We start from the raw sequence: 26,912 nt of genomic DNA on the forward strand, positions 1-26,912 counted from the left end.
GTCATAAAATGCTGTGCAGACTAATTAAATGCTCATACAAAGAATAATGTGGATATAGATGTCTGCTTGCATTCTTATTGGGGAGCTGTTTCAAAAGCAAAAAAAAATTTTCACCTTCTTGAGGTGCTTACAGAGAATATGCTTACAGAGTATAATTGTATCTGACCTCCAACCCCTTTGACGAGGTTAAATAGTACATATCTTAACATAACATTCAAAAATCTTAACTGTGTTCTTCTCAATCATCCTAGTTACGTGCATGTTCCAATTTGACTAAATTTGTGCACAACATTCAGGGTGGAGTTTAATAGTTCCTGGTTCTAACAGGCCTAATGTATCCTAGGATTTCTTGGTTTTGTCTTGATCATATTTGGGGGGGGGGAGGGGGAGAGACTTGACTGCAAAGTTATTCTCTGATTAGTTAATACACTTACAGCTTTTTCTTCTTAATCCAGCTATCAACTCTTAAGCTTACTGAAGATTATCTTGTTATTAGGCCTTCAGTGTATGACGTTGCATCTTGGACTATTGCATTTTATTCCTTCTCTGTTACTGCGGTTCTTCAGGTGGTCATCACCTTCCTGTGTTATACTTCGGTCCTTCTTTTTACAAATTTGGACATCTTCTCAGAATTAAGTGTCATTAGGCTATTCCCACTTTTTCTGGATTTATAATAATAGTAGTAACAACAAAAAAGTAATGCACCTCTCCTGTACCTTTGTGTTACTGTAATTTTGCAGAAAGTAGCATTGACTATTTTTTCGTTCAGAAAATAAGCTAATTGAAAATACTCTTATCTTGTCTCATTTAGTATCCTCTTTGCTTTGATGTAATTTACTACTAATCAGGTTTGCATTATGTTCCTGAGGTTGTGTTTCCATGACTGTAGTAACTGTCCCCCTTGACTGTTAGTTACCTGTCCATATCTGCTAGCAAGTGAAGTTTGAATGGCTACCTATGTGCATGTACATGGGAAAAGGACTAGTTGTTGTATTTCCTATTTTTTATCTTATCAGTCTTTTTAGGGGATTTTTACGTAAGTAGTAGACTATTTAGAGTGAATAGAAGTATAAAAATGAAATTCCAAGTCCAGCATGTTCACTAGCTCTTTTGTAGCTTTGCAGTATAAAAGGGCAAAATAATTTTATATGTGTTTATTAATCTGTGGTACCCGGCCACCTGACTTTTGAGTATGACTCCTGGTGGATATTTTTATGCATTGGACCTTTTCAAGCTTGTGAAGTAAATTTTTAAGGGTTGGGGTTTTTTTTTCTTCTTCAATAACTTAATTGAAATCAGTTGGCAGAGTTAGCAGAATTGTTCCATCCAGCTGTGACCGAAAAGTCTTGGGAGCTCTCTTTCTTTCAGCAGTAGTCTTCCACACACAGTTGGTCCACACACACCAGGTGTTTGCCGAAAGCCTCATCTCACCTCACCGAAAGCCAGTCTGCCTCGTGCCGCAGTCCCGGCCTCTTGCCCTTGGAGGGGAGAGATCCCACCGCTCTCTTGCCGCGCTCCGACAGCAGCTCCGGCCGAGGTGTGGTGGGGCTGGCTGCTCCGGAGCTGGAAGGCTGTGCCGACCTGCTCTCCGATGGGAGCTGCTGGGGGGGCACGCCTCCAGGAACACCCTTGTTCTTAGGAGTCTTTTAATGAAGTAGTTGTCAAGGTGACTTAGGATGATGGTTTACTGAATATCTATCCAATTAGCTACGGTAGTATAGCTGCGTTTATTTTCAGTTATATACTTTGGGGTTGGGTTTTTTTGGTTTGCCATATGAAATCTTAAGTTAACATTGTAATTATTTCATTTAAAATAATAGCAATAAGTGTGTAGGCTTTATTAAAAGGAGAAATAAGACTTTAAAGACCCATTTTATCCTGTATTTAGGATTAATAAAAGAGAAGTCTTGAATTTCTTTTTGACCTTATCAGAAAGTGACAGGGCTGTTGCTCGTGCCTGAAGTTTTGTGGTTTTTTTCTGGTTTATTTTGCAGTTAGCAAAGGACAGATTTTCCTTCTCCCGGAAACCTCTTGTGCCCCACCAAGACGTAATTAGCTTAGCAGGGTGGTTTGTTCTTTCTGACTAGCCACAGCTGTGGGTAATCCAGCTGGTACAAGGACTGGAGGGAGCGGGGGGGAGGGGGCTGCCAGCTGCCATGTGTGGCTCGGAACCGGTTCCAGCCGGTTCTGTCACACAGCAAACCTCCTGCCAGCCAGAGGAGCCCACGGAGAAGGAGTGCGAGAAGCAAATGGCGGCGGGAAGCAAATGGCGGCCTACCCCGTGGGGTTGGGGACCCCCACCACCTCCTCCACCCATCACCTCACCGAGAAGGTGAGAGGGACCGAGTGAAACCTGCCATGAAAATGCGGGAAGTTGGGACTAGGAAGAAGGGAGGAGAGGTGTTTAACCCTGGGAAGGGTAAGAAAGGGTATTTATGCAACTATGGTTTGTTTTGTGGGGTTTTTTTGGTTTGGTTTTTCCCTCAGTACCCAAATCAGCAATCAGAAGTTTATGTTAATTGGCAATGTAAAAAACGTTAGAAGATCTAAGGAAATACTACTCAAAATATTATGGTATTATTTCATAATCATTGGTGTGCCCTTGTCAGGTCATTTTTTTCACAGAAAAATCAGAAATATGAGGGGTCAAATGACAGTGAAATGCTCTAACAGGTGTGCTGCTTAGGAAGAAAATACCACTCAGCCTTAACTAGAGAAATGAGCCAAGGAGTTCAGAGTATTTTATGTCCTTATTTCATATGATTAAATAACTGCTTTTAAGTGTTTACTCATTTGGGATTTTTATGACCAGCTTTTTTTTTTTATGCAAGTTCATTTTTACAGCTTACTGTTAAGACTAGTTACCATTAAGTGCTTATACAGCAAAAATCACGCCATACTGTCATTAGTTGTTCACTCGGCCAAATCTTTGAGATCCATGCTTCTGCAGTCATGTTTCCCATTTCATATGGGATTATACCTTAAATAACCTGTGATTTAGTTTAACATGTGACAGTTGGCTGATTTTTAAGGCCAAGTCTACCCACCAAGACTTTTTTTCTAAGAAAGTAGCATTAGTTTGAGGCAGTTAAACCTGCCATCGTGAGACATGATGATGTGGCATTGAAGTGTGTGTGTGTGAGATGGGGGAAAATTTATTATGTTTTTTGCTAGTACATACCATTTTCTTTAGGGAACTGATGTAAACTTCACAGACTTCCTTTTATTTGTATAAAGTGTGCTGACACTGACAGACTTTGTCTGATAGCAAATATTTCCTAGGGAAACCGTTGCTGAAGCATACTTTTTTCCCACCAGCACAAGAGCAGCCTCTTTAGATCTCCGCTGGTTTAGTGTTCATACTCAGTTTAAGATATTGGTATAGTCAACTGAGCTGGATTGTTTTTGCTTTAATTGAGAAAGTGCTGTTAGAATTTTCTTCAGCCTAGCTTCAACTTTGGAAAACCCTGCCAAGTTTATACAGAAGAATTAGGAGCATATTAGTATGTACATTGTCATCCATTTCTTATCTATGTCTTCTAGGTATGCTTTTGAAGTATAGATCATGCAGTTTCTCTAAACCTTGCAGAATGTATTTCCCCAGAAAGTTGCATGTGATTTTTAATTTTTTTGTTTTGGCTGATTTCTAGCAACTGCTATAGAAATAAACTATTGGAAAACTTTGAAGAATGGAGAAGTATAGTTCTTCCACCTAAATAAAGAAATACTGGTTAGATATGAAATGTATAGGGAAAGCTTGTATATTGCTCGTGATAGTAAATAAACCACTAGCAACAAATGACCAGTTTTTCAGAATTTTGGAAACATAATATTTACCTTACTGGAAAATATTCCTTCATAACAAATTTCTGTATGTGATCCCTCGGGCAGTATGTTCAACTGCATGTTTAATGTATGAAGCATACTTAAATGATGTTGGCATATTGCTAGTGTGATTCATCTGTACAGGTGGACTTAGAAAGGCATCAAGCACTCCTTGTCAACCTGAATTGGTTATTGATTACTTTGTATCCTCACCGTTAGTTTTTTTCAAAGCCACAGATTGTACAATTTCTGTAAAGAAATTTTGCACTTCTAAAGTGACCACAGAAAGCGGGTAACTTACTGCTCTAAATTTAGTGACGTGGGAGTATGTTTGTTGGAGTGAGGTTTTCTGAGAGGAGACAGTAATTATGGAAGTTTCAACACTTGAAATCATGCTGTGGATCATGTGAAGGAAAAATGGTCCATTGTTAATATTTCCTTAATACAATTTCCTGTTGTTCATATACTATACTATGCCATTTACATGCCAAAAATACAGGAATGCATATTCTTTATCATGAAGTCCGAGAGAAACGCTGTATAGAAAAGAATCATTGCTATGAATTGTCTTTGTTCAAGAAGAGCAGTTTGAAAAATAGGATGATGGATCATTCAGCAAGAAGAGTAGCACGGAGCAGAAAAGACTCTGTCAGAGATGAGGGGAAAATGCATATGTGAAGATCAGTATCAGTGACATCATCATAAGATTAGACAGTGATTCTCTATGACTAGTGTGGGAAAATAGAAATTGGCAAAGTTACATGGAACCCAAAAGCTACAAAGTTGATTTCAATATGATGGAAATTCAGCTGCTTAATCCCTTAGGTTTACTGTCTTCAAAGACGGCTTTTAATTACATCTTAAGATGTAACTAGTAATTGTTGCTGTAATTATTTTCTAGGTGCTTGATGGATAAAAACTTCGTAAGAATTGGAAAATGGTTCATAAGACCCTATGACAAGGATGAGAAGCCTGTTAATAAAAGGTAAGGTGTTCTATATACATCAGGTACTGTTCCTGTCAATGTTGTGTATTACATGATGCTAATTTGATGCTGCTTTGTGGTGGTAGTTTTTCCACTTCTTTTACTGTGTAACAAGTGAAAACACAGACACTATTTGTTCGTGTCAGTAATAAACGGAAAGCAATTAAGTAATTTTTCAGGTCATGTTATGATAATTTAAGATAAGAAGGTGAAGTTAGTATTTATCCCTTAACTCCACAGAAATACCACTTTTAAAAATATCTTTTGAATAGCATCTGCCTGTTTCTCTTGTTATACAACAGAATTCCAGGTAGTTAAAAAAATTATTTCAATTTCTGGACACTTAACCCCAACCTGACATTTTAAGCTGTAAAATAAGTAGTATATAGATTTACTTATATATTTTCTTTAAAGATGCCAGCCTTGATATACAGCTTTCACTGATTAGGCAGGCTGACAAATCAGACCTGTATTTCTGATTAATGCACTTCTTTTGCAGCAACATAACCGTGGAGAAGGGCTAGCTGTCTCCACTTGCTCATTGCTGTTTCCTCTCCTAGCTCTAAAGGTTACAATGTTCTCAAATCTTCTGGTACTTGCATTTATAGTCATCCGCTAAACAAGTTCTGTCAAAAATAATCTGAGTTAAGCTGAAACACAGATTTTCTAACGGGAATCATTTTGACAGAACTGGGTTAGGAAGTGACTAAACATGCAGTTATACTGGAAGATTTGAAGGTAATGAGTAAGTGGAGAGGAAGTGGGGTGGCAACTTCTTCATCCAGTGTAGCTACAGTCACAACAGCGTGTCTGATGGCAGCTGTAGGTACAGGTGGAAATTGTACTGTAGATCGTACATACCTTCTCTCATCTCTTATCTCACTGCATTGTCTTACAACAGAAATGTCTTACCTCTGATACAGTGTAATACTACAAATAGTTGGCTTCATTCTGTAACAGATTTTGTGTTAACCAGGTACTTCCAAACAGCAGTTGTTTGTAAGATATAATGCAGTAATTAAACATGGATTTGTCTCCTTTTCTAAAAAAAGAAAACATTAACATAGCATGGGGATATCTTTTTTTTTTTGCTATTTACGCTTTGTAGCTAAGCAGACTTACACTGTATGCGTGTAACTCTTGATTTCACATCGATCTAATGGCAAGAAGCCACTGAAAGGTCCAGGTTTTTCCATACCTTTCCCTGTCCTGGCTGTATGTAACCACCTTCCTCCCTCCCTTGTGTTTTCTTTCCTGCTTTTCTGATCACACCAAGATCTAGTTTAGTTTTCTGGAAGATTAATTCCCTAAAGTGACATAAGAAGTGGTGTCTTTTCCAGCTTCTGGAAAAGGGAGACAGCTCCTTTCAGCAAAAGCTATTTGTTTTATCAACTTTACTGCATCCTTAGTGCTCAGATTAAATGTATTTGTGAGTCTCATGTCTGTTCCTAGTGTGTATCAATTTAAGAAGTGAAGCATCTGATACAGTAGATGGTGTCTTCAAAAACAGCAACAGCACTGGCATAGAAAGTATCATTACTCTAGAATTCTGGCAGAATTCTGTGTCTTATTTACATGTGTGTAACACTGAATCACTTGTACAGTGCAGTGATCCATAGGGGATAATTACATTTGTAAATATATGTACAGTATGCACATAAATATTTCTGGTCTGGAACATGTTACAAAAAATAAATTCATGTTGAACTTAAATTGTATTTGAAGTATTCCTGTATATAAAAGTGACATTCTTTTAGAGAATTTTAGGGTTGAATGCTAGACTCTTGATTTGAAGAAGATAATGTTTATTGTTGGTTTGTGTGGGTTGGTGGTTTGTTTGGGTTTTTTTGTAAAGTACTTGTTACTATAGATCCTATGGATACACACCATTTTAAAAGCATTTATTTAGCAATAATAACTATGGCCTAATTTGAGACAGGTTTTGTGTTGTTTCAGGTTGTTAATTTTTCTGCTATAAATATGTCATTGGAGTTAACTAATCTCACTGAAAGATGGTAGTGAAAACTGCAAAAGTTGACAGTAGAGTCAACTGTGGACGGTAGCAGCAAACAGCAGGAGGCTTTGGGGACTAATTTGTCCAGACACTTTTTATTTAATCTTTTAAGCTTTCTTTCTCAGTAATAGCACAAAAAGCTGTCTTTACACAAATTAAGTGATTCCTGTTAATTTCCATATAAATTCTTTGTGAAACTCTTGCTCTAAGCAGCTGCTTGCTGTAGGTAAAGCAATAAGGAGCAGTCGCAGGAAGAAGAGGCCAACTGAGAGTGTTTAGGTATTTTAACACTGTGGATAATGCCTTCATTAACAAAAAAAAGTGGTATTTTAAAACATAGTAGCTAAACCCGTGTTAATATATAAAATACTAGAAATAAGTTGCATGTACATACAGTGATTAGGTTGAAGTCTGGGAACAGGTAATCCCTGTTGAAAATGCGTGCACTATTCTCCTTGAATGGAAACAGAGATAGATCTGTACAGGTATGTACCCCCCTTGAATGGAGAAAAACTGAGCAGGTGTCATTCTGGCAAAGATATACAAATGGTTCTAAAGTCTGCTTTTATACTTGTGGTGAACTTAGTCATCTCAAATTTCCAACATCCTGAGTTACTAACTTCATTTCAGGAATATACTGAAAAGTTGTGGACTGGGTATAAATAAAGAGGGAAGGAGTTAAAACCCATGCCACTGGCTTTCAAGGAATAAATTCATTCAGGGCCTGTGATTTTTGTGAATGGCATTAAAGGAGAAGGGCGGGGAGGTCTGTGATTTTAGAATGAAGTCAAAGACGAAGTGGAGCATGGCAGTGGCCGTGACCTAGTTAGTCCTGAGATGTGAAAAGGAGGTCTAAGAACAATAGATGACCTTCTGAGGCAGTATTAGAAACAATATGCAAGATGAGCTTTTCTGGTCTTTTCAGGAGGAGTGATGGAACAGCAGAGGGAGTTAGACAGATCCGTATACTGTTTTGTTTTGTTTACTGTGCGAACCAGATGCTTTTGACAGGAAATTTAGCGCAGAAGTTGTGGGTTTTCTTTCCTGAGTATCTTTAATATTATGTGTCACTTACTAAATAATTCTTTATGTTTTATTGTCTGTTCTACAGCAGTGCGTGTCTAAAATATGTTTCCACGCTACTGCTGGAAAATGGCAAACTTGCTTACTTATCTACGCAACTTCCTAAAGGAGATCTGTATGTTTGGAGTTTACAGAATTTGTCTGATACAAGGCATTGATAGTGCCTTCCAGTGTGTGGTGAAAATTCATCTTTACAGTCTATGCAGAATCACTTTCCAAGTTTTGTATGGGGTTTTTTGGTTTAGGAAAGCACCACCATAAATTGTTAACATCTTACTGACAAATTTATGACCATCTTATGCAAGAATCTTTGCTAATTATTTTTGTGATTGTTTTCTTGGTGTGTAGGAGGAAATTAAGGGAAAAAATCGGTTTGTTTTGAACTGCATGAGCAAGTTAACATAAGCCGTTAAGCTGGTTTTGATTTGCTTAAATGTAAAGAACATAGGAAAAAAATTGTTGCTTTTTGTAGCTTAAATAACTGATTGGTCATCCTCCCTTCCAAAAGTCTCTTAGGGTTTTTTAGCCTTAAGAAGAAAAAAAAGTTCCATCAGGGAAATATTTTGAAGTAGAGTTTGTTTCTTTTTTTTGTTACTAGGTGAGAAGACTGAAGGATAGGAATGGTATCTAGGTAGCCACATTACCCTCTGTGTGCTTGAAATGGTGTGGCTGAAAGAGTGGAATTACAGTTAGGCTGCAGTGAAATATAGTTCTTTAATTTCAGTTTCCAAACAGATTTCTGTTTGTTACTGTCCCATAAGACAGTTGATTATGGCAACCTCATGTGATGCTGATAGAATATAGAAATTTCTGAGTTATGAGTGCATGGGCTGTATCCTAAGCATTCACTTGTCAACTCTCCTCCCTTAGATCTAATCCATGAACTTTTACCACTGTAACAGAGTTCAGTCAGTACATCCATATCCAGTTTTGCTCAATAGCTGTGTTCGTTTCTTTGCAAGCATCAAACTGGGCATTAATCAGCGGCATCAAAACGTGAAGACTGCAGACACTTTTAAGCACTGCTTCCTCTTTGAGATCCTGGAAATTATCATTGCCTTCAGTTTTCTGGGAGTAGTCATAGGACTTAGCCAAGGAAAATCTAGATCAGTGATACCAAAATTGACATTCAGCATTGTTGCAAGCAACGTTGCAAGCTGCATTCACTTTCTGCCATGTTAGGAGCTCCTGTCAGTCAGTGTCTTCATCTGAAAACATCAGATTTAGTGAGCCCTAGAGAAGTGCAGTGCTGTGCCAGGAGGAATTGGGAACTAGTGGAACTAGTGCCTGCCTAAGGCTGGAGCACCTTGTCTGAATCTGATGTGGAGGTTTGGTCCTGGCACACAACATTCCACAGATAGTGTCTTTTGGCAAATGGTATTAAGCTGTTTCATTAAATGATGACATAATTCAGTCGAAGCATGGTAAAACAAGTTTAAGTGATCTATTTGAATTTTTAATAAGGTTTGAATTCTTCAGCTGAGAAATGGTAACTGATTGATTGCACGTGTACAGTTCACTGCAATGCAGTGAGAATATCTCAATTTAAAACTGGAGGTTTTAATTTTCTTGAATTTGAGAAAAATATGCCATATAAATTGTTTTAATTTTGCCAGTTTGTGTACTTGTATTTTAACCATGTTTTGAAAAATTCAGTGATGTGATCGTATGTGTTTCTTGAAAATGGTGTATAGTGATACTATAGTAATATGTGTGTTCAGTGTTGCCAACTAACACCATCATAAATGAGGAAAGACTAGGAAGGAAAGTAATAAAAATCAGTCTGATTTAATTTTAAATAATGTGTGCTTATTCCTGACTTGTCAAAATAAATGTGACAGAAATACTGAGTAATAAGAAATACCGCGTATTTTTCAGTAATTCTTCCTACCCCTGTAAAAATAAGCTTTTCTATTTCAGTTTAAGAGGCTTAGTTCCCAGACAAATATTTTCATATTTTTGAGGTTTAAATTCTGAAATGTTATGTTCATCTTTGCTGAGTTTCTTCTCAGTCTTATGGTTTCAGTAAAATTGTACACCAAGCTAGCGTATTATGTCTGTGTTTGGTCGGTTTTTTGGTTTTGATTTTTTAAATTTTTTTTGAATTTGGTAATCTTGTGTGTGCTAAAGCTGACTTAATTCTTACCTACCCTGAAATACTGGGTAGTGTACCCAATGGAATATGGTCTGCATTCCTATTTTAGCAGAAGGAATAGGTATAAAATACAGATTATAAAAATAAGAGTTCTCACATGCTTTTTTTTAAACAAAAGCTGGTGTCATTGATATCAGTGTGCTTATATTAATAATATGTTTTAAAGCAATTTAATATAATCAAGTATATTAATCTAATACCATTAATAAATATAATGTATTTTTAAGTTTTATAGACAGAAGACAGTAAAACATTATTAACAACTTAAGGATAGTATTAAGATGGTTTGGGAAAATGCTATTCAAGCACTACCATTTTAATTACTATTATCTGTTGCAGATATATGCTACTGGTAGTCTTGGGTTATTTTGTTTGTGTCACGTTCCAAAAATCTTGTATGTAAAATTCTTGATAGAAAATGTTAGCATGCTGTGCAGGAAAAAACCATTGTGGACTGAAGGTCTTAATGTTCACATGCTTTATTGCCAAAGTAACTTTCTAGATAAGCTATAAATTAAGGAGTGTGCTGTATTCAATTGTCTGATGTTTTTCATTTAATAATGAAAATAATAAAACAGTATTTTCTAAAAGAACTCTCACAGAGCATACTGTAAAATTTTCATTGAATATATTAAATATATGACCCAGTTTGCATTACCTCTGCACAGCTCTATATTATGGTATGTAGCTACAGCTCTTACTTTTTATGGATGTCCTTCAATAAATGAAACAGGAACCTGGATTGGTATACTTGTAGCAGCTACCACTGAGGACTACTTTCGTCATGGTAATGACCCAACCTTTTCCTCTTCTTTTCCTGGGGTAAGAGCATTAAAAAGACAGTGGCAAAGCAACCCCAGGCACCGATTCTTCAGATTCCTTGACCCTTGCCAATCAAGATAAAGTCCTGGGAACAATAGAAAGACTCCCCACATGGGGTCATTGGGAAGATGTCACTGGAGCAGTGCTTCTAGTATGCTGCATATACCCACTTCAGCTGATTCAAATGGTGCTGTAGAGTGTCTTAACACAGCTGTTTGCTGAATGCATGCAACTGGGCCAGACAGCAAAGATAAAAGATAAGGGACGTTTATAGATGTGCCGTTAGTTGCTCAGTCCTGTGATATTTTGCATTTTGTTGATAGACATGAGTTTGAAATTCCTTCTTTTCAAGTTAAGTACACCCTTGTCCTGATAACGGATGTTATATTATTGCAGTGACTTCTTTGTAGGGATGCAGCATTATCTTAAAGCAGGACTGCTGCTCATGAAATTTATTGTGGTATTTGCACTGTGTGTTTTGGAGTACCTGTGTGTCTCTGGCAGCCACAATGTAGATTGTGGGTCCCTCATTTCATATAGAAATTCCAAAATGTGGGCAGAATGGTATGAGCAGGAGGGTATGCAGCAAGAATTGGCAGTGGTTGGTAAGCTGGTGTGGCAGAATCTTGTAAAAGGTTGTTTGTAAGCTCCAGTTGTTTGGCTCCTAGTGAGCTTCCAACACAGAAGCAAGATACTACTGACCAACATCTACCAGTTTGAAATGAATTGTTAGCAGAATTCTTATCCTTTTATGTCTTGAGAAAGAAAAATACCATCTGGCCTACTGCCTCTAAAGGTAGCCTGTTTTCCTGTGCTGTACTTGAGCCCGTAGAAATATTCAAGGTGCTGTCACAGAGTATCATGGGGCTTTCACAAGTTTGCTTTTGGTGAGGTGCCTGAGACTTTCAATTGCCTTTTTCCTTCTGAAATACTCTGAATCCATCTATTTTTAGCATATATTTATAGCTACCATTTCCTTGTAGGATTTTGAGGAAGCCAGGATATACGGGTTATGTGTGTTGGGATCTTTGTGTTTCCATGTGCAGCCAGTTACACAGTTCAGGTCACCTCTTTCACCATTTTGGGGGGATATGGAGGCATATACTTCTGTGGATTCCAGTTTATAATGCAGATCAGTTATCTCTAGACTTTTGAAGTTAAGGATCTTTTTACTGATCTAAGGAATGTAAATGAACAAATACATAAAGCTGCTCTTGTCATCTTTAACTTCTGGATTTTGTAAAACCTTTTCTTGTAGTTATTATTTGCTGGTGACATTTATTGTATATACAAATATTTATATATATAAGGGTACTGGAATGTCTACATATATTCCAAATATTTGCATTACTTAATGCAGTTGAGACAGTACATTATTTTTCATGCTTTTGTAACTTTTCTAAAAGATAGTTATTTAAACAGTTGAAATATTTTGAACTAGGGGTATACAAATGGCAAGTAGTTCAGGAAAATCAGTTGCACATTTCTGTTGTCTGTTTCTTCTTTTTTTGTGCCTTATTTTTATTTATGTAGTTTAGAAGTGACTTAGTATCTTCATTAAGTGTTTTTGGATACACTTGTGTCAGACACTTGAACTTCAATAATTATATATGAAGCCTGGCTTAATCAGGACTTGGTGACCAATTAGTGAAGTCCCACTAATGTTTAAGCTGCTTTTCTCATTATACACTCACTATTGGCACTGTATATAAAGGATAAACTAAGTGCCCCTGATGTGCTGTTAATTAGATTTGTCAGGACTCCCAGTTGCACTGTCTGCCAAACACAAGTGTTGTCACTTACTGTATCAGTAATGAATTGACTTAAGGGCTTTTGTAGATATTTAGAGGGCCTTAGTTTTGAATACTTAAATCTGTTGGAACTATTATTGTAGTTACAGCTATAGCTCTGCTTAGTGTACTGCAAGAACCTCCACAAACTACAGATACCGTCTTTCTTAAATTTCTGAAAATCAAGCTGGATTTTGTGCTTAAACTAATTTAAGATCCTTGTAGGTGGTATGGGGTCTTTTCAGTTCTGCAAAAACAGTGGCACTACAGGATTTGTTTTCAGTCCAATTCAGAAGCAAATACACTTCCTCATATTCCCAAATAAAATTGGTACCTAAAGCTGAAAAATTCTTCAATCTTTCTCCAAAAATAGGAAAGAAAACTTCAGCTTGAAAGCAATTCCATTGAATTATTTCAGTCAACAATAATACCTTTTGCATTTATTTTTCTGACACTTTTATGCCTTATTTTAAAATAACTTAATCTTGAAATACAACTTCGTTTCAGAACAGAGTTATCTAGGTTATTTATTCTGAAAGTCTGTCTTCTGAGGCTTATGTTCACTTAAAAAAAATTTGCTAACCTTTATTTTCTGAAGATATGGAATTGTACTGCAATATGTTTGATTGGTTTTTTTTTTTTTCCTCTTTTAGCCAGTATGGAACCATTTCTTTCTTGGTTAATCTGTCTGCTAGCACACCTTCAAGCATTAATGCCATTTTTGCTATCTTGTTCATTGTAACTGGTTGAAATCATGATTTCTGACTCTCTTTTTTTTCCTTTCCATCCCCCAAATCTTTCTTTACCAGTCTTTGTCTTCCTCTGAATCAGGTTTGGTTGCATATACCTTTAGTGAGTTCTCTTGAACGTGAGCTGTAGCAGGTAGTATGTCAGCACAGTGTTCTGTGCATCTTGGTAGTCTGTAGAACAGGTTTTTAAAATACTGCAAAATAATGTCATCTTTGTGCAACACCACACTATCCATTAGGGACTGTGCAATCATGTTGCTTGTTTAAGAAATCATCAGATGTTGTGATCTAAATGGACTATTCTGTGGCTGATATATCAAAAAAGTTGTGGAAATTCTTATTTTTGAAAGATAATTGGCTGGAACCATTTCCAAAGTTGAAGAGAAAGTTGAATTAGTCTTCTGAATGCTTTTAGTGTTTTGGCGTATTAAATTTTCCAATTCAGCATAATAACGGTTTTAAAGTAACTTGTCTTGGTATTAATTTACTGCTAGTTTAGAAGATAGAGAACTTGAGTGAACACTTGGTGTATTGTATATATTCTAAATAAGGCTATGTAAACCAATTCTTCTGTGTAGGACTAGTAATATAAATAAACCTATCTTCTTCCTTTTAATAATGAACCAGTGAGCTGTAGGCCATCCTCTTCATGACTGAAATGAACATTGCAGAGGACCAATCTGCTGATGTACAGTAATTACAGAGTAGATACATCTTAAAATATGTCATCATTAATGAACTCTGTTAGCTTCAATTTACTTGGCAACTGAGTAAAGCAAAATAAATTCTGAAGGATGGCTCCAGTCCATTGTTGAAAGTACAGAAGTAATGCTCGCTTAGGCTTTCGAGTTACTTCTTCCCACCTTTCTCCTTTCTGTTTGCTTCTGAGGGTTCGTTCTGTTTTCCTGCCTGATCACTGTAACTGAACTCTGTTCTGAGCTCAGTAATATTTTTTTAAACATGTCTAGAATGGGAGGAGCTGCAGTAGAGCAGTTATGTTTGGGGGTACAGACTGGATAGAGTTTGATTAGTAAAGTGTATTGAGAAGCCACTGGTTGTTATTCTTGGATGCTTTCTCTGAGTACATTGTAGCAAGAGTATTGACTGGTGACTAGGCTTTTACTTTTCGTCTTTGAAAAATCTCATATTGGAAAAGGTCTAGCTTTTTCATTGAGAAGTGAGGGGCAGGATGGGTAGGAAGGAAGAAGTTCTGGCAACAGATGTGTGATCAGTTGCCTGCATAACTCCGTCAAACTGAGATTTTGCAGTGAATTGTTGAGGAATTTTGCCCTTAGAGGGCAAAACCTCAGTAAAAAGCCTCCTGTCCTCCTGCTAGGAGTTGCTCAGTATGCCTTGTTCCTTCAGTCTGAACTTCAGACAAGTTATATGTGGTCTAAGCCTGAGGCAGGATGAAGAGCATGTGTGGAGCAGGTCATTTCTCAATCACAAATGCTGGGTAACTTTCAAGTGCTCTTAGTTTGACGGAGAAGTGACTTTGTATGTTCTGAGTGTATGCACTTATGAAGTTGAGAAATCCTGGACAAGTGAGCAAACACTGGATAAAATTCTGAAAAAGAAAACTAGAGCCATTTGCTGTGTTTGGGTCTGAGCTGACTAGATTCATGTGAGGTTGGATATATCCACTTGTATGGCTCTCCTGCTTCTGACTTAAAATGTAGGCAGTCTTTCACACTGTAACTCATAGGAGATGTTGTATTTATGCTAAGTTTTCTTTCTGAAAAATCAGTAAAATTAAAAAATACCTATAAATAAATCAGACTGCATTTAGTCTCTCTAGACTTTACCCTGATAATAAAGCTAAGACTGAGTGATTAATAAGGAGTAGACCTTTTTTCCAGGTGCCCAGCAAAGAGCTCATCTCTTCAAGTATTGACAAACTCATCTTCTTTACCAATAATATGCTTCATACTGCCATCTACTGACATCACGTTTTGTCATTGCAGCAGGGTTCAAATCATGGCTTGCCTCTGTGGTAAAACATGTGGTCCAAACTGCTTTGTTATAATTATACCTCTGCAGATTTGCCATTATAATACTTGGATGTGGATACTGTTCTTCAGGATTTAAAGTACTACTTTTGGATTAGCTTATGTCTGTTACAAAGAGTTTACATTACATAGGAAAAAGGCACTCTTAAATCCTGAAACTGTGTTTGTGTAGAATTACTTCCATCAATATTTTGGTCAGGGTTCATCTGTCCAGGGAATTGCAGATGAAGTATACTCTGATCTCAAATCACTTGTGTGGCAATGCTTTTTGATCCTTAGTGATCTGGAAGAAAAAACCCCAGTTATTCCTTATGCATCATTGGATTTAGTGGTATCTGTGTGAACCTCTTCTGTGTGTGACTTTCAAGATATTTTCTTCCTATATGAGTATACTTCCCCCTTTTCTCTCCACCCTTTTTTTCTTGGCTTGTCGTTCAAGTTTTCTGTGGATTTCTGAGAACCAGTTCAGATCTGGAATAAAAAGCAGTTTTCTTAAGGTATATTGTTTAATGATTGCCATCTTTATGTTCAGCAGCGCATTACTAGATACCAGAATATTTAGGAAAATTGAAACTTGCGTGGAGAACAATTGCCCCCTCTTGATTTTCTTTTTTTAACAGTCTGAATGTCATGGTGACAGGTTTTCTTTTGGAATTTACTCCCAGAGTGGGGGAAGGCATTCCATGTGAAGTGGCAGCCACCACCTTGTAGGTGGCTATGTGAATCATTCAAGGACTTCCAAAATACTGTCTCCTGATTCATGACATGACACAGGAGAGTGAGAGACTAATCTTAATGGCCACTCTGACTGCAGTCATGGCAGGACTGTTTGGAGAAGAATCTTAGAAGGACAAGATGGCAATTCAGGAGTAGATTGAATTTCCCACCAGAGAAGGGAATTTTCTGTTGTCTTTGAGGAAAGCAAGTTGCAAAAATTACTTGGAGGGATCTCATTTCTTTTAATCTCTTCATGTTACCAGCTGTTAAAGACATTGGGAACTGCAAGTGTTTTTTGGATGATGATATCAGTACATTTAATTATATAATTTCCATCTGTTGACTAGAAAGCTGATGGAGAAGATCTCATGGAAGAGCATTAATTTTTTTTTTCCTTGTTGAAGGATCCAACAGTCTAATTTATGGAATTGGATATCTAGTGCATGGAATTATCTTTTTACTAGTCTTCAGATTATGTAGAAACATGTCTGTGTGCACACACAATGTTGCTTAAACCACATTTATGATCTGATGTTTTGAAGAACAGTTCCCTAGCACAGGGGCACACAGTAAAATTATTTACTGTCCCACCCAATTCCTAGAATCAGATTTAATTTAGGAAGGAGCGGAAATGTTGCCAGAAGAGTTTCAGATCCTTTCTACTTTGGACACAGCCATGAGGCAGACGTGGCATTTAATCAAGTAAGATAAAAAACAGTGTAATATAGTCACTCTGGATGTTTCAGGAAGCTGTCTGCTATTATGTGCTTCTAGTTTCTTAAAAGGAAATATACCCAGATACTCTTCTTAAATAATACCTTAATGTAAAAATTGTCTCCAGCAGTGGTCAAAAGTGGAACAGCTTGGGGAAGACTGTAAGGTCATGCCAAGAATACAGTTATTTTTCTGTACGCTTGATCAGCTTCCTGCTGGTTTTGGCAATACAACTTGACATATTTTCGTGTTTAACAACTGTTGATGAATTTTTCTTTTGTGAGTTTAATTGAGTTTGAACCCCCACAGAATTTCAGCATGCACAAATACTTGTTGGTAATTAATACCATAGCTCATCTATGCAATGGGTGGAAAGAAGTCTGTGGTTTTTGTTTTAATTTTTCATTCATTAGTGTAGTGTTAGGTCTTCTACTTCCTGTATGAAGGAGAGAATGTAACTAACTGTATTCTTTGTCTCAGTCCTTTTGATTTTAGTACATGTCTGTTCTCTGCCTTTTCAGTTAATCTCATTCCCAATGAGACTCCTTACGGATTTACTGTTCTTTGTATGGAAATCATTCCATATTTCTTATCTTTCTTGTTACCTCCTTGTGTATCTCTTATTTCTACTGTCATTCCTTTAGATTGAGGAGATTCAAAATGGCACCTGGTTTTATATGAATACTTCATGGTTTTCTGGGCTGTTGCAATGGCATCTTCTGTTTGTACTGCATCCTTTTCCAAATTCTGAATGGTGTTGTGGTTTTTGTTTGGGATTTTTTTTGTTATTTCTGAACTGATGTATCTCTGTAAAAATGCTTACTATAGATCCAAGAACTTCTTTCCTGACCAGTAATATATTGTTCAAAGCCAGAATTACTAAGAAAGAACTCTGCTGCGTGCCCCCCCCCCCTTTTCTGTATGTTTATATTGAATTTCATGTGTGGTTTTCTTTTTCCTTGTACAGTCACTAACTCTTGTGAAGTTGTACTGCAGTTCTTTGCCTTAAGTTCTGGTTTTCATATTTTTTCAGTGTCATAGTAGTAGCAGAATTTGTTACTATGCTGTTCACCCTATTCTTCTAATTGTCATTATTTAGCCTTAATAATCCTGATGTTTCTTTTAAATGCAAAGTTAAGTCAAGGACTGTGTCTTAATACTGTGAAGAAATCAAAGGAGGCTAAGTGATCTCAGGAGAGGTACTTAAGTAGCTGTAGTGTTTGTATAAATGAGAGAACTAAAAGAACTAATTAAAGTAAGCTGGAGCAATGTATAAACTACCCGCACAGACCTGTTTAATCCAAACTTGCAGGACCTTTATTGTATTAATCATAAAAATCAGTAGAGAAATAAATATCTTACTGATGGAGTTTACCATAGACAAAGCTATTCTAAATGAAGGAATTAAATACTGTAAAACAGTGACGGAGAAATTCTACTAGCCAATGGGTTTAGTTATCCATTCCCCCACCCCAAGCATCACATTTTAATTTTATTTACAGGAGATAACACTAATACTGTTAATGGGACTAAATCTCTCTTCTTCTATTATAGTGAATGTTTACTTAATATGTAATACATTGTGCAGTATAGCAGGATTTTCTGTTGTACTTCATTTTTCTTAAGGCCACTATTCTTACAAAAATGTGAATGTTCACAATCATGTCACGCATATACTGGTAATTTCAGCTGTATTCTCATTTTCCCTTTATGTAGCATTTATGATCTTTGAAGATTCATTTTGGATGTAAATGACTAGTTTAAGAGTATAAAAAGAAAAATCTATTTAATGTTCCAAATTTGAATGACTGTTTTGTGTGAGTGGAGATGATTTACTTTGAGTTGAAAAATAAACTAGTCAATCCTTTTACAACATACTGTCATAACAGCGATCTGGGAAGAAGAGTGTTAGTTTGGTGATTTTTGTTTTGTTCAAGTTGAAAACTGTAAACCACTGTTTTGAGGCTGGACTGACTTTTTTTATGGTATTTTTTGTGAAATTCTTTTGATTATATATTTATTTTTAAGAACACCTTCATATACTGCAGCTTTGTCATTTGTGTGGTATTACAGAAAAATCCAACTCTCCTGGAGAACAGATGGACCAATAAACTGTTCACCAAACCTCTGTAGTTACTTTAGAATCTATTTCTGATACAGTGCAATCAACAGCAACAAAAAATTAAGAATAGCATTGCTTTATTTTAGACTGTCGTAATGCCTTTCTGCTTTCTGACAGCATGCTTTATATTACTTACAGGATTGTATGACCTGTCTACAACTTGGAGTTCTGTTTTTGGGGTTTTTTTTTTTTTTTTCCTCTCCCAGTTTTGCTGTGGATTGCTTTAATAAAGCTGAGGATACAATTTCTGTGATGCAAAACTCGAGATTAAGCTAAGAATACTTGGCTTGTACCACCTTTGGAGCCAGGGGGATATTATTCTTTTTTCACTGTCTCATGTTACAAGAGGTTTTGAGATACAGTTATTTCACGCTTTAAAATAATTTCGAAGCTCTTTTAAGAGGGTTAAGCATTACTCTTTAAATGGCAAAGTTTATAATTTGAAGAAAAAATCTGGACCAAAGTCTTTTTAAAATAACGATGTTTTCTATAAATGTTAATAAACAATTAGAATCACAACTGAAATCAAGTGCTGAGGCAGTTGGCAATGTTACAGTAATTTCACCTGTCTTTACACTTTGCAGATGCATACTTTACTGAAATTCCATTACTTTGTTTTGAAAAGTACTAAGCTGACTTTGTTGATGTGATTTTACTGTTAAGCTTTTAAATATTATTACTTTTTATAAAGGTCTCTATAAAAGCCAGTAAATGAACTTTACATACGGCATTGGTAGCATATTAAAGCAAATAAATAGATTAAAGCAATTTATAGCAAAAAGTACACTGGAAATGTAAACATATATTAAGCAAGAAAAAGATGTGGTTAGTTACACAAAACAACTAGAAGATCAGAGAGAGTCAGGCTTATTTATTAAACAGTCACATGGCACTGCAAAATAGTAAGATCAATGTCATTCTGCCAAAAGCAACTGAACTGTCTAAAAGACTCTTCTCTCTTCTGCTGTTCCTAAATCTGTAAGGTAATTTTTCATTGTGTTTGAAAATCTTGGGAAACTTGTTTTGGGGGGCAGTTAATAGCATCTGTGTGATTTAATATGCGGGTAGCCACTTGTAGGGTTTTCAGACATGTTTAGGCACCTACTTCATGTTTATTTCAGTTGGAGTAGGGCATTATTTGTTTCTTTAAGATCCTGCTTGGTGTCTTTTCCTGTCTTACAGCAACTAATTGCTTTTAAAATCTAGCTCCAAAGTTAGTTGGTGACCTAAGTCCTGTGTTCAGGAGTAAAGAATGTTAAATCCAACTGAGGGTTTGTGAGATTTAGTATTTTGAATGCCTGAGTGGTTGGGGTTTTTTGGGGGGGGGGGGACGACACTTAAACTTTTTTGGAAAGTTTTATATTAATTTTGTCACGTACTCCTGTTAGCTGTCTTTCACAGTCAGCTTCTCAAGCAATTTCTGTTAAATGAGGAAGGCTTTTCCAACTGTTTTTGAGAATGGCAATAGAAATACATATTTGTTAAAATTTTTACTTATGGATAGAATTATTTAACTTTGCATTCATATGGCTCTGTGTGTGCATATGTGCACATAATCTCAAAATATAATTTTTATGCACGTAGCTTGTCAGCAAGCTAGAGAATATAGTTCAAGAGCAGAGAACCCTCAGCTGACACACTGTTCTTCCTGGCTTTCTTTGTTTTGAAACAATTCTGGAGCATCTGTCATTGTTTCACACAATTTCCTGTAAAGCTGCCTGTGGCAGTTGCACTCATTCTTTATTACCCAAGGGCTTTGCTAGCTATAAAATAATGTATCTGACTACCTAATAGCCTAATATTCAGCCTTGCCTGGAGAAGTGGGAGTGGAAAGCTGTTTTTACTTTCTTTTTTGCTGACCATGCAAACCTGACCCTATCTGAGAAGCTTTTATCTGTATTGTCAATGATGTAGAAGGGATTTCCTATGATAATGGCTTTTCTAGCTACTAGATGGCCCCTTCTATGTACCAAAGAATGGCACTGATCAAATTACATTAAAGTTCTGCCTTAATACAGATGACACATCTGTATGTGATTATCTTTTTAACAACCTCTTTTTTTGCTTTGTTTGTTTATTAGTTTAGAGGCCTCTTATAAACTGTAAAAATGGTACAAAAATATGATGCCTACAGATGCCTAGACTCTGCTTGTGGGACCATTACGGCATATGCACACACGTTACATCATCTGTACATATCTATAGATAGATACGTGTTGCCACTGTTCTTTTTAACTAGATTTTTTTTTTTGGTAAGGAAAATAATTTTCAGATATTTTTAGTGAAAAACTGCAGTGCATATGCAGAGCTGCTCTTCTATTTTTGTAGTTAAATAAATGAATGTGTTTTCCTATAGAAATTTTTCTATAAAGATCTAAATAACAGCAGTTAAAATTTATGTAAATTTCCAAAGCCAAATGGTATTGCTTAAAGATCAAGATGTGGTAAGCACTTCACTGTTAGTTAATTTTGCATATGAACAGTTTGATTTGGATTACTTATGAAACCTTATAAAGGTATGTTTAAAGAATTAAATTACACTTGTATGTGTCAGTGCTGGAAAACCCCAACCATGGACCTACTGTACTAGTATGCCCTATAACTGGATGTTATTAAAAACAAACAAAAAAACCCCAAACACAACAAAAAACGTGTCCTAAAAAATTAAAAATCATAGAGCAAAGGAATACTTAACCACCATTTAGTTATTTTTCTTTCAAATTAGTTACTTGTAAATGAAAAAATGTTAATACAGGTTTGACTTGCCATGAAGTAGGCCTCTTGAGTAATGAAAAGTGAAATAAACTAATGAGAGTAGTGGTCAGGAAACACAGTTTTGTGGGTGAATTTCTCACAGTGAGCATAAACGATATACATTGTACTGTAGAAAGCAAAAGTGCAGTGTGTTCTGAACTAGGGTAAATAGTGAGATGAGAAATGCATTTTGAATATTTCAGTTACAACATCATGTAAAAAGTATTTTGTGATGCATGCCAGTTTTAATAGTACTGACTCCTTCATCTGCAGTTTGATTATTTCAAGTTCTTATTTAAAAAACACTTGAGCCGCACATAATTTCAGAATATCACATTCCATTGAAGCCATTGTAACCACATGATTGTTTAAAGTTATGTCCTTACTTCCTTGTCTGGCTGAATTAGGATACAGTCTTCATTTGTACATTCCAAACTCATGAGCAGCTTCAAAGAGATTCTTTTCCCAGCCAAATAGCCTGCCAGTGATACTTCAGCTTTCTGATCTGAATGTGGAATTGAAATCTCCATTTTAAATTGAGCAACTTTTTGGACTGTTTCCTGAAGTAGGTATTAGCTATGTTTGGCATATAAGATTGTGTGATACGCTGTAAAGGCTTAACTAGCATATAAGCTGCCTAATTCACTTCTGGACTTTCCACTTGCAAAGCAATTCAGCAATCCTGAATGTGTATTAGTAAAACCCCGCTGTACCAACACATATGAAAACAGGAATTGTGTGTTTGTGTTACATATTCATGTTCTACTTGTAATGCATATCTTATGCTAGATACTTACTATTCACATGTTTTTGTGATTAATTAATCATATACCAGTCACATACCTGTACAATCTTTAAAATTTCCCAATGTGATGTTAGGTTCCAAAGTACACCATATGTTTTGCTATATTTACTCATAGGATGAAGGGAGTTAGCTTCTTCCTCCCTCCTCCCTATGTGACCTTTAGATTTTGTAAAGGTGATTATTTGAGATTGGTAATATATGGGGGTATATATATGTCTCTGTACGTGTTTGCAGAAGTACCGTGATTTCATCACTGTTGTGTTATTTCTTTTTTCTAATTAAAATTTGATATTGTCGGATTTTTTTGTTGGCAGAATGCATACAATATAGTTTGCATTTCAAGAAGCACTTAAAAAATGCAGTCATATTTTTAGGAGCTTAATTTTAGATTGAATTTTGTGGCCAGATAACTTATAATTTAAGTCAATATTTAGATTTTTCTTGTTTGCCACTTGCTCTGATGTAGTCTTCATAGTAGATAGTATCATTTTAAGAATCTTAACAAAATCTTTTTGATTAAAATTTTGCCTTTCAACAGTAGCATTGTGAAAACATTTGCAAATGGTTGAAAAATGTTAGCTGAGCTGTTCCACCCAGGTCATTTTAATATTGGGGGAGTGTTGTTGAAAGTAAGAAAGGAATGCAGGTAGTCTGATTCTTTTCCAAGGAAATAAATTATTCTAATGCAGAGTTCATATTTTCTATCTGCATCTTCAGAAGCAGGTATACTATAGTATTATTTACCATTTGTCAAAATCCCATTGTGCTAGGCTAATCAATTAAAACACAACCACCACCTTACCATCGAAGTCTAAAGTGACACAAGAGGAAACAGCTGAGGCAATGTAAGAAAACTGCAATACAGGATTGACCTCCATAATAGATGGCAATTTGACTGCCTCCAAGCAGTGGCATAACACTTAGTAGGATCGGCTGTGTAATAATTTGCCCATAGGTGTTAAGCTGTGAACTGAAAGGCTGATATAGGCAGGCAAAATTAACAAGGACAAGGCAAATGAACATGGACTTTCTTCTCTTAGTTTGTAATACGCTCCCTAGCCTTTACTAGCTCACTCTGTTGGTTTAAAACAGAACATGAATGACCCTGCCCCGAGGTACAGGGTGGGAATGCATGAAGGGTAATCCTAAATCTTTTCCTGACTATTTCTAGTGCTTTTATATTGTTATCTTTTTTTAACCCAGGCCACTTAATTCTATATGAGAGGGGTTGGCTCTTATTTGTGTGTTCACAGGTAGAGAACATGAAGGTGTAGTACAAAGTTGTCTTAAATAGGCTAACAGAAGTAAACATGAGCCTTTTTTTCATCCTGTCCTCTGGAAGAAAAGGGTCAAATCATGTTAGTGTTTAAACCAAGCTAATACTATTGCAGAGTAGTAACTCTTTCTGGGAGTCTGGAACTCACAGGCTTATGGCTTATATGTGCCTCCATGGTGCCAAATTTGGTTTCTTCAGCTCAATGGTTACAGTCTGTGCTTCTACAAGGAAAGACATCATAGAGAAATCTGTTTCTTCAAGTGACCTAAATAATTCTCCTTATTCCTAAACTCAGCTATGTGTTACTCTTTGCACATGGAACATTAATAGGATCAGATAATATCGAAGACTTGTGGGTTTTTTCATAATTATCTGTTTAACCTTGTGATTGAGGGTAATGTATCTTCTCCATCTGTTACTAATTCAGCGGAAGTAAAACTAGTTTGTCTGTTTGAAGGCTGTTGGCTTAAATGCTGATGAATAACCGTGAGAAGCCATGAAAAATGTAATTAACTGACTTTGTATCATTTTTAAAGGTAAAAATGGTTATTGATGCAGGCCACCAGTATGAATTCTAGGTCAAAAAATTTCAAAGCTATGTTAATTCTGATAGATGTTTTGCAATCATTGTGTGAAGGAATTTTGTAGATGCTGTTTCAACTTCCATGTTCTGAAACTCATCACCGCACTTCACGCTAATGAGCAGACTGGGGAAAGAAGCCAAGAAATTAATGGACCATAGAAACTAAATTACCCTTTCAACCCTGAAGGAAGTCTTCCCTCATACTCAACTCATGAATTGATCCATACACAAGGAAAACAGAACCTGCTAAAGCCATTTGACGGCAGTGTCTTGCCTTGGTATTAAATCTGCATAGTTTTTACAAAACCAGACTGTGTCTTGTTTCTAAATAATTTTCCTAGATTTAGATTTATTTTGAACTTCCATATGTAATAAAATCTGGCATCTATCTGAAGTGTTTTTTTGGTTGGGTTTTTTTTTTTCCCCTCCTCTGTTCATCAGAATTCCCGTGGCTGCTGGAAAATTGAAATCCTTTCTGGTTTGTGCAGAGAGGTTTAGAAATGGAAATTCTATGGCTAGCTTGGATCAGTATTGCACTACTTATGATCAGCCTCTGTTACGTTATAGAAGAACAAATTGTGAGGAAAAACATAGTTAACTACAAAGTTCTCATGAGACACATGTTTTTAGGTACTTTAAGAATCTTGGTATTGTTTGCTTAAGAAAAAATAAAGCTGTACGGAATCCGGTCTGCAATTAGTTTCATATGGTTTAATTCTTTGGCAACAACTGTAGCGTGTATACTGTACCCAACCAGGGCTGTATAATAGTTCATATGTAGGCATCAGTAGCTAGCTACAATACTAGCCATTACTTGCAGCGAGGCACTGTTGTTATAGTCATTGCCAATTTTCCCAGTACTGGTCATTTCTTTAAACCATGGTATGTCTTACACCAGTAATTTTGTACTGCAAAAAGATGTTACCCTCCTCCTGAAACCTGGACAGACATGCTATTTTTCAGCCAGTTAACGTGTTTGTTTTTTCACTTAGGTGACCTTATTCTTACCGTTCACAGGTACGCTATACAATCATTATATGCATACTTTTGCAGACAAGTTTTTTTAAAAGATTGATACGGATGCCTTGTTTTCAGCAGTCACTATGAATGTGTAATAAAAAAGATGGATTTTCAATACATGTACATCACCATTCCCACCTCTAAATGTTGACTATAGTGACTCAGCAACTAGGACTACTGAAAAATCTTTCTCTAATTAGAGTTTGTGAAGAAATGAACTGCCAAACCTGTCTAATGCTGGCATAGCTTAAATTTGCAAGAATTATTGTATTCAAACAGTTTAAAGCAGTTCTCGAGAAATCGTACTAGCAAAAGGTAACTCTTTTTGGTCATACAGCTTCATCTCCAGTAGGGCTTTTGCAAGCGTAGTTATGTCTGTGAGGAGTGGAGGAGATTGGAGCTTTCTTCTTTATGACAGAAAATGTTTTGAAGTGTTGGCTATGTTTCATTAGGATTTTTACACCTGAAAATCATCTTTAAGTGTTCCATGCTCTTTTCAGCTTAAGATAAGTAATCATATTTGTTTTCTTGGTGGTTTGCTGTTTGGTTTTGGTTTGGGGCCCCCCCCCCCCCAAGAAGAAATCAGTGAAATGGGTCAGGAGAACTGACTAGATGTCTTGAATGAGATGAACTGTTTCTAATTTTCTTAACTCTTTTAAAAATATTTTTATGAGTACCAGGAAGAACAGCTTCCCTTTAAGCTTCGTGGAGGACTAGTTGTGTGATTGAAATAAAAAGAATATCATGTACCATCACTATATACTAAAACTTCCTTGTAGAAGGGAATGTGCAACATTTAGTTTGCGGTTGCTAGCCATTACGCAGCTTCCAACCTCTCAAACTTATGCAGGACTTCTACTGGGATAAAATAGCCATAGATTCATGCAGGATTTTTGACACAGATCTCACTTCAAAACTGACTACCTGTGTGACAAAAATAATTTTTATATATGAATATGTAAATATATTTCACAAAAATACAATTTCATTTTTATCATTGAAATGTTTCTTCCCCTAAGCAGATACTTGTTGAAAGTTATATTTATGTAAAATAAAACTGTGTAGGTTTTTACATAATGCTAGAAATTTCTGTACAATGCATACACACTGACAGAAACAAATTCTCTCATTTCATTACTGATACTTGTGGCAAGTTGGTGGCTATCTAAACATACAATGCACACAACTTTGGTCACTTATATATTATTGGCCAGTGTAATGAAACCCCCAACACTTTGAACATTAATTTTACACTTAATTTTTATGCAAGGACTGTGTAAAATTCTGTATTCCAGGAAAGCCTTTCTTTTTTTCCTGAAAGCCCGTCTTAACTAATAGTGTCTTAAAGAGGGCAAAAATAGTCTACAGAATGCATAAGAGATGTAGGGACTTTGATCTCTGTAGGCCATTGAAGTACCAAGAAAGTATGAAATCACTCATGCCTCTTATTAATTTAGCTGGGGGGGGGGGGGGGGGGTTGGGGATGGGG

General features: G+C 36.2%; 1 protein-coding gene across 1 annotated transcript in view; it reads left to right on the top strand.

The window, feature by feature from the left end:
* MED13L (mediator complex subunit 13-like) overlaps window positions 1-26,912 on the top strand; it is a 203,120-nt gene that overhangs the window by 95,132 nt on the left and 81,076 nt on the right. The window contains exon 4 of the mRNA XM_010574210.1: window positions 4,727-4,810. Within this exon, the coding sequence (XP_010572512.1) occupies window positions 4,727-4,810 (84 nt within the window). The remainder of the gene's footprint in view (window positions 1-4,726; window positions 4,811-26,912) is intronic.

The sequence above is a fragment of the Haliaeetus leucocephalus genome, unplaced genomic scaffold (genome assembly GCF_000737465.1).
Source record: "Haliaeetus leucocephalus isolate CR32 unplaced genomic scaffold, Haliaeetus_leucocephalus-4.0 Scaffold13, whole genome shotgun sequence".
NCBI lineage: Eukaryota > Metazoa > Chordata > Aves > Accipitriformes > Accipitridae > Haliaeetus > Haliaeetus leucocephalus.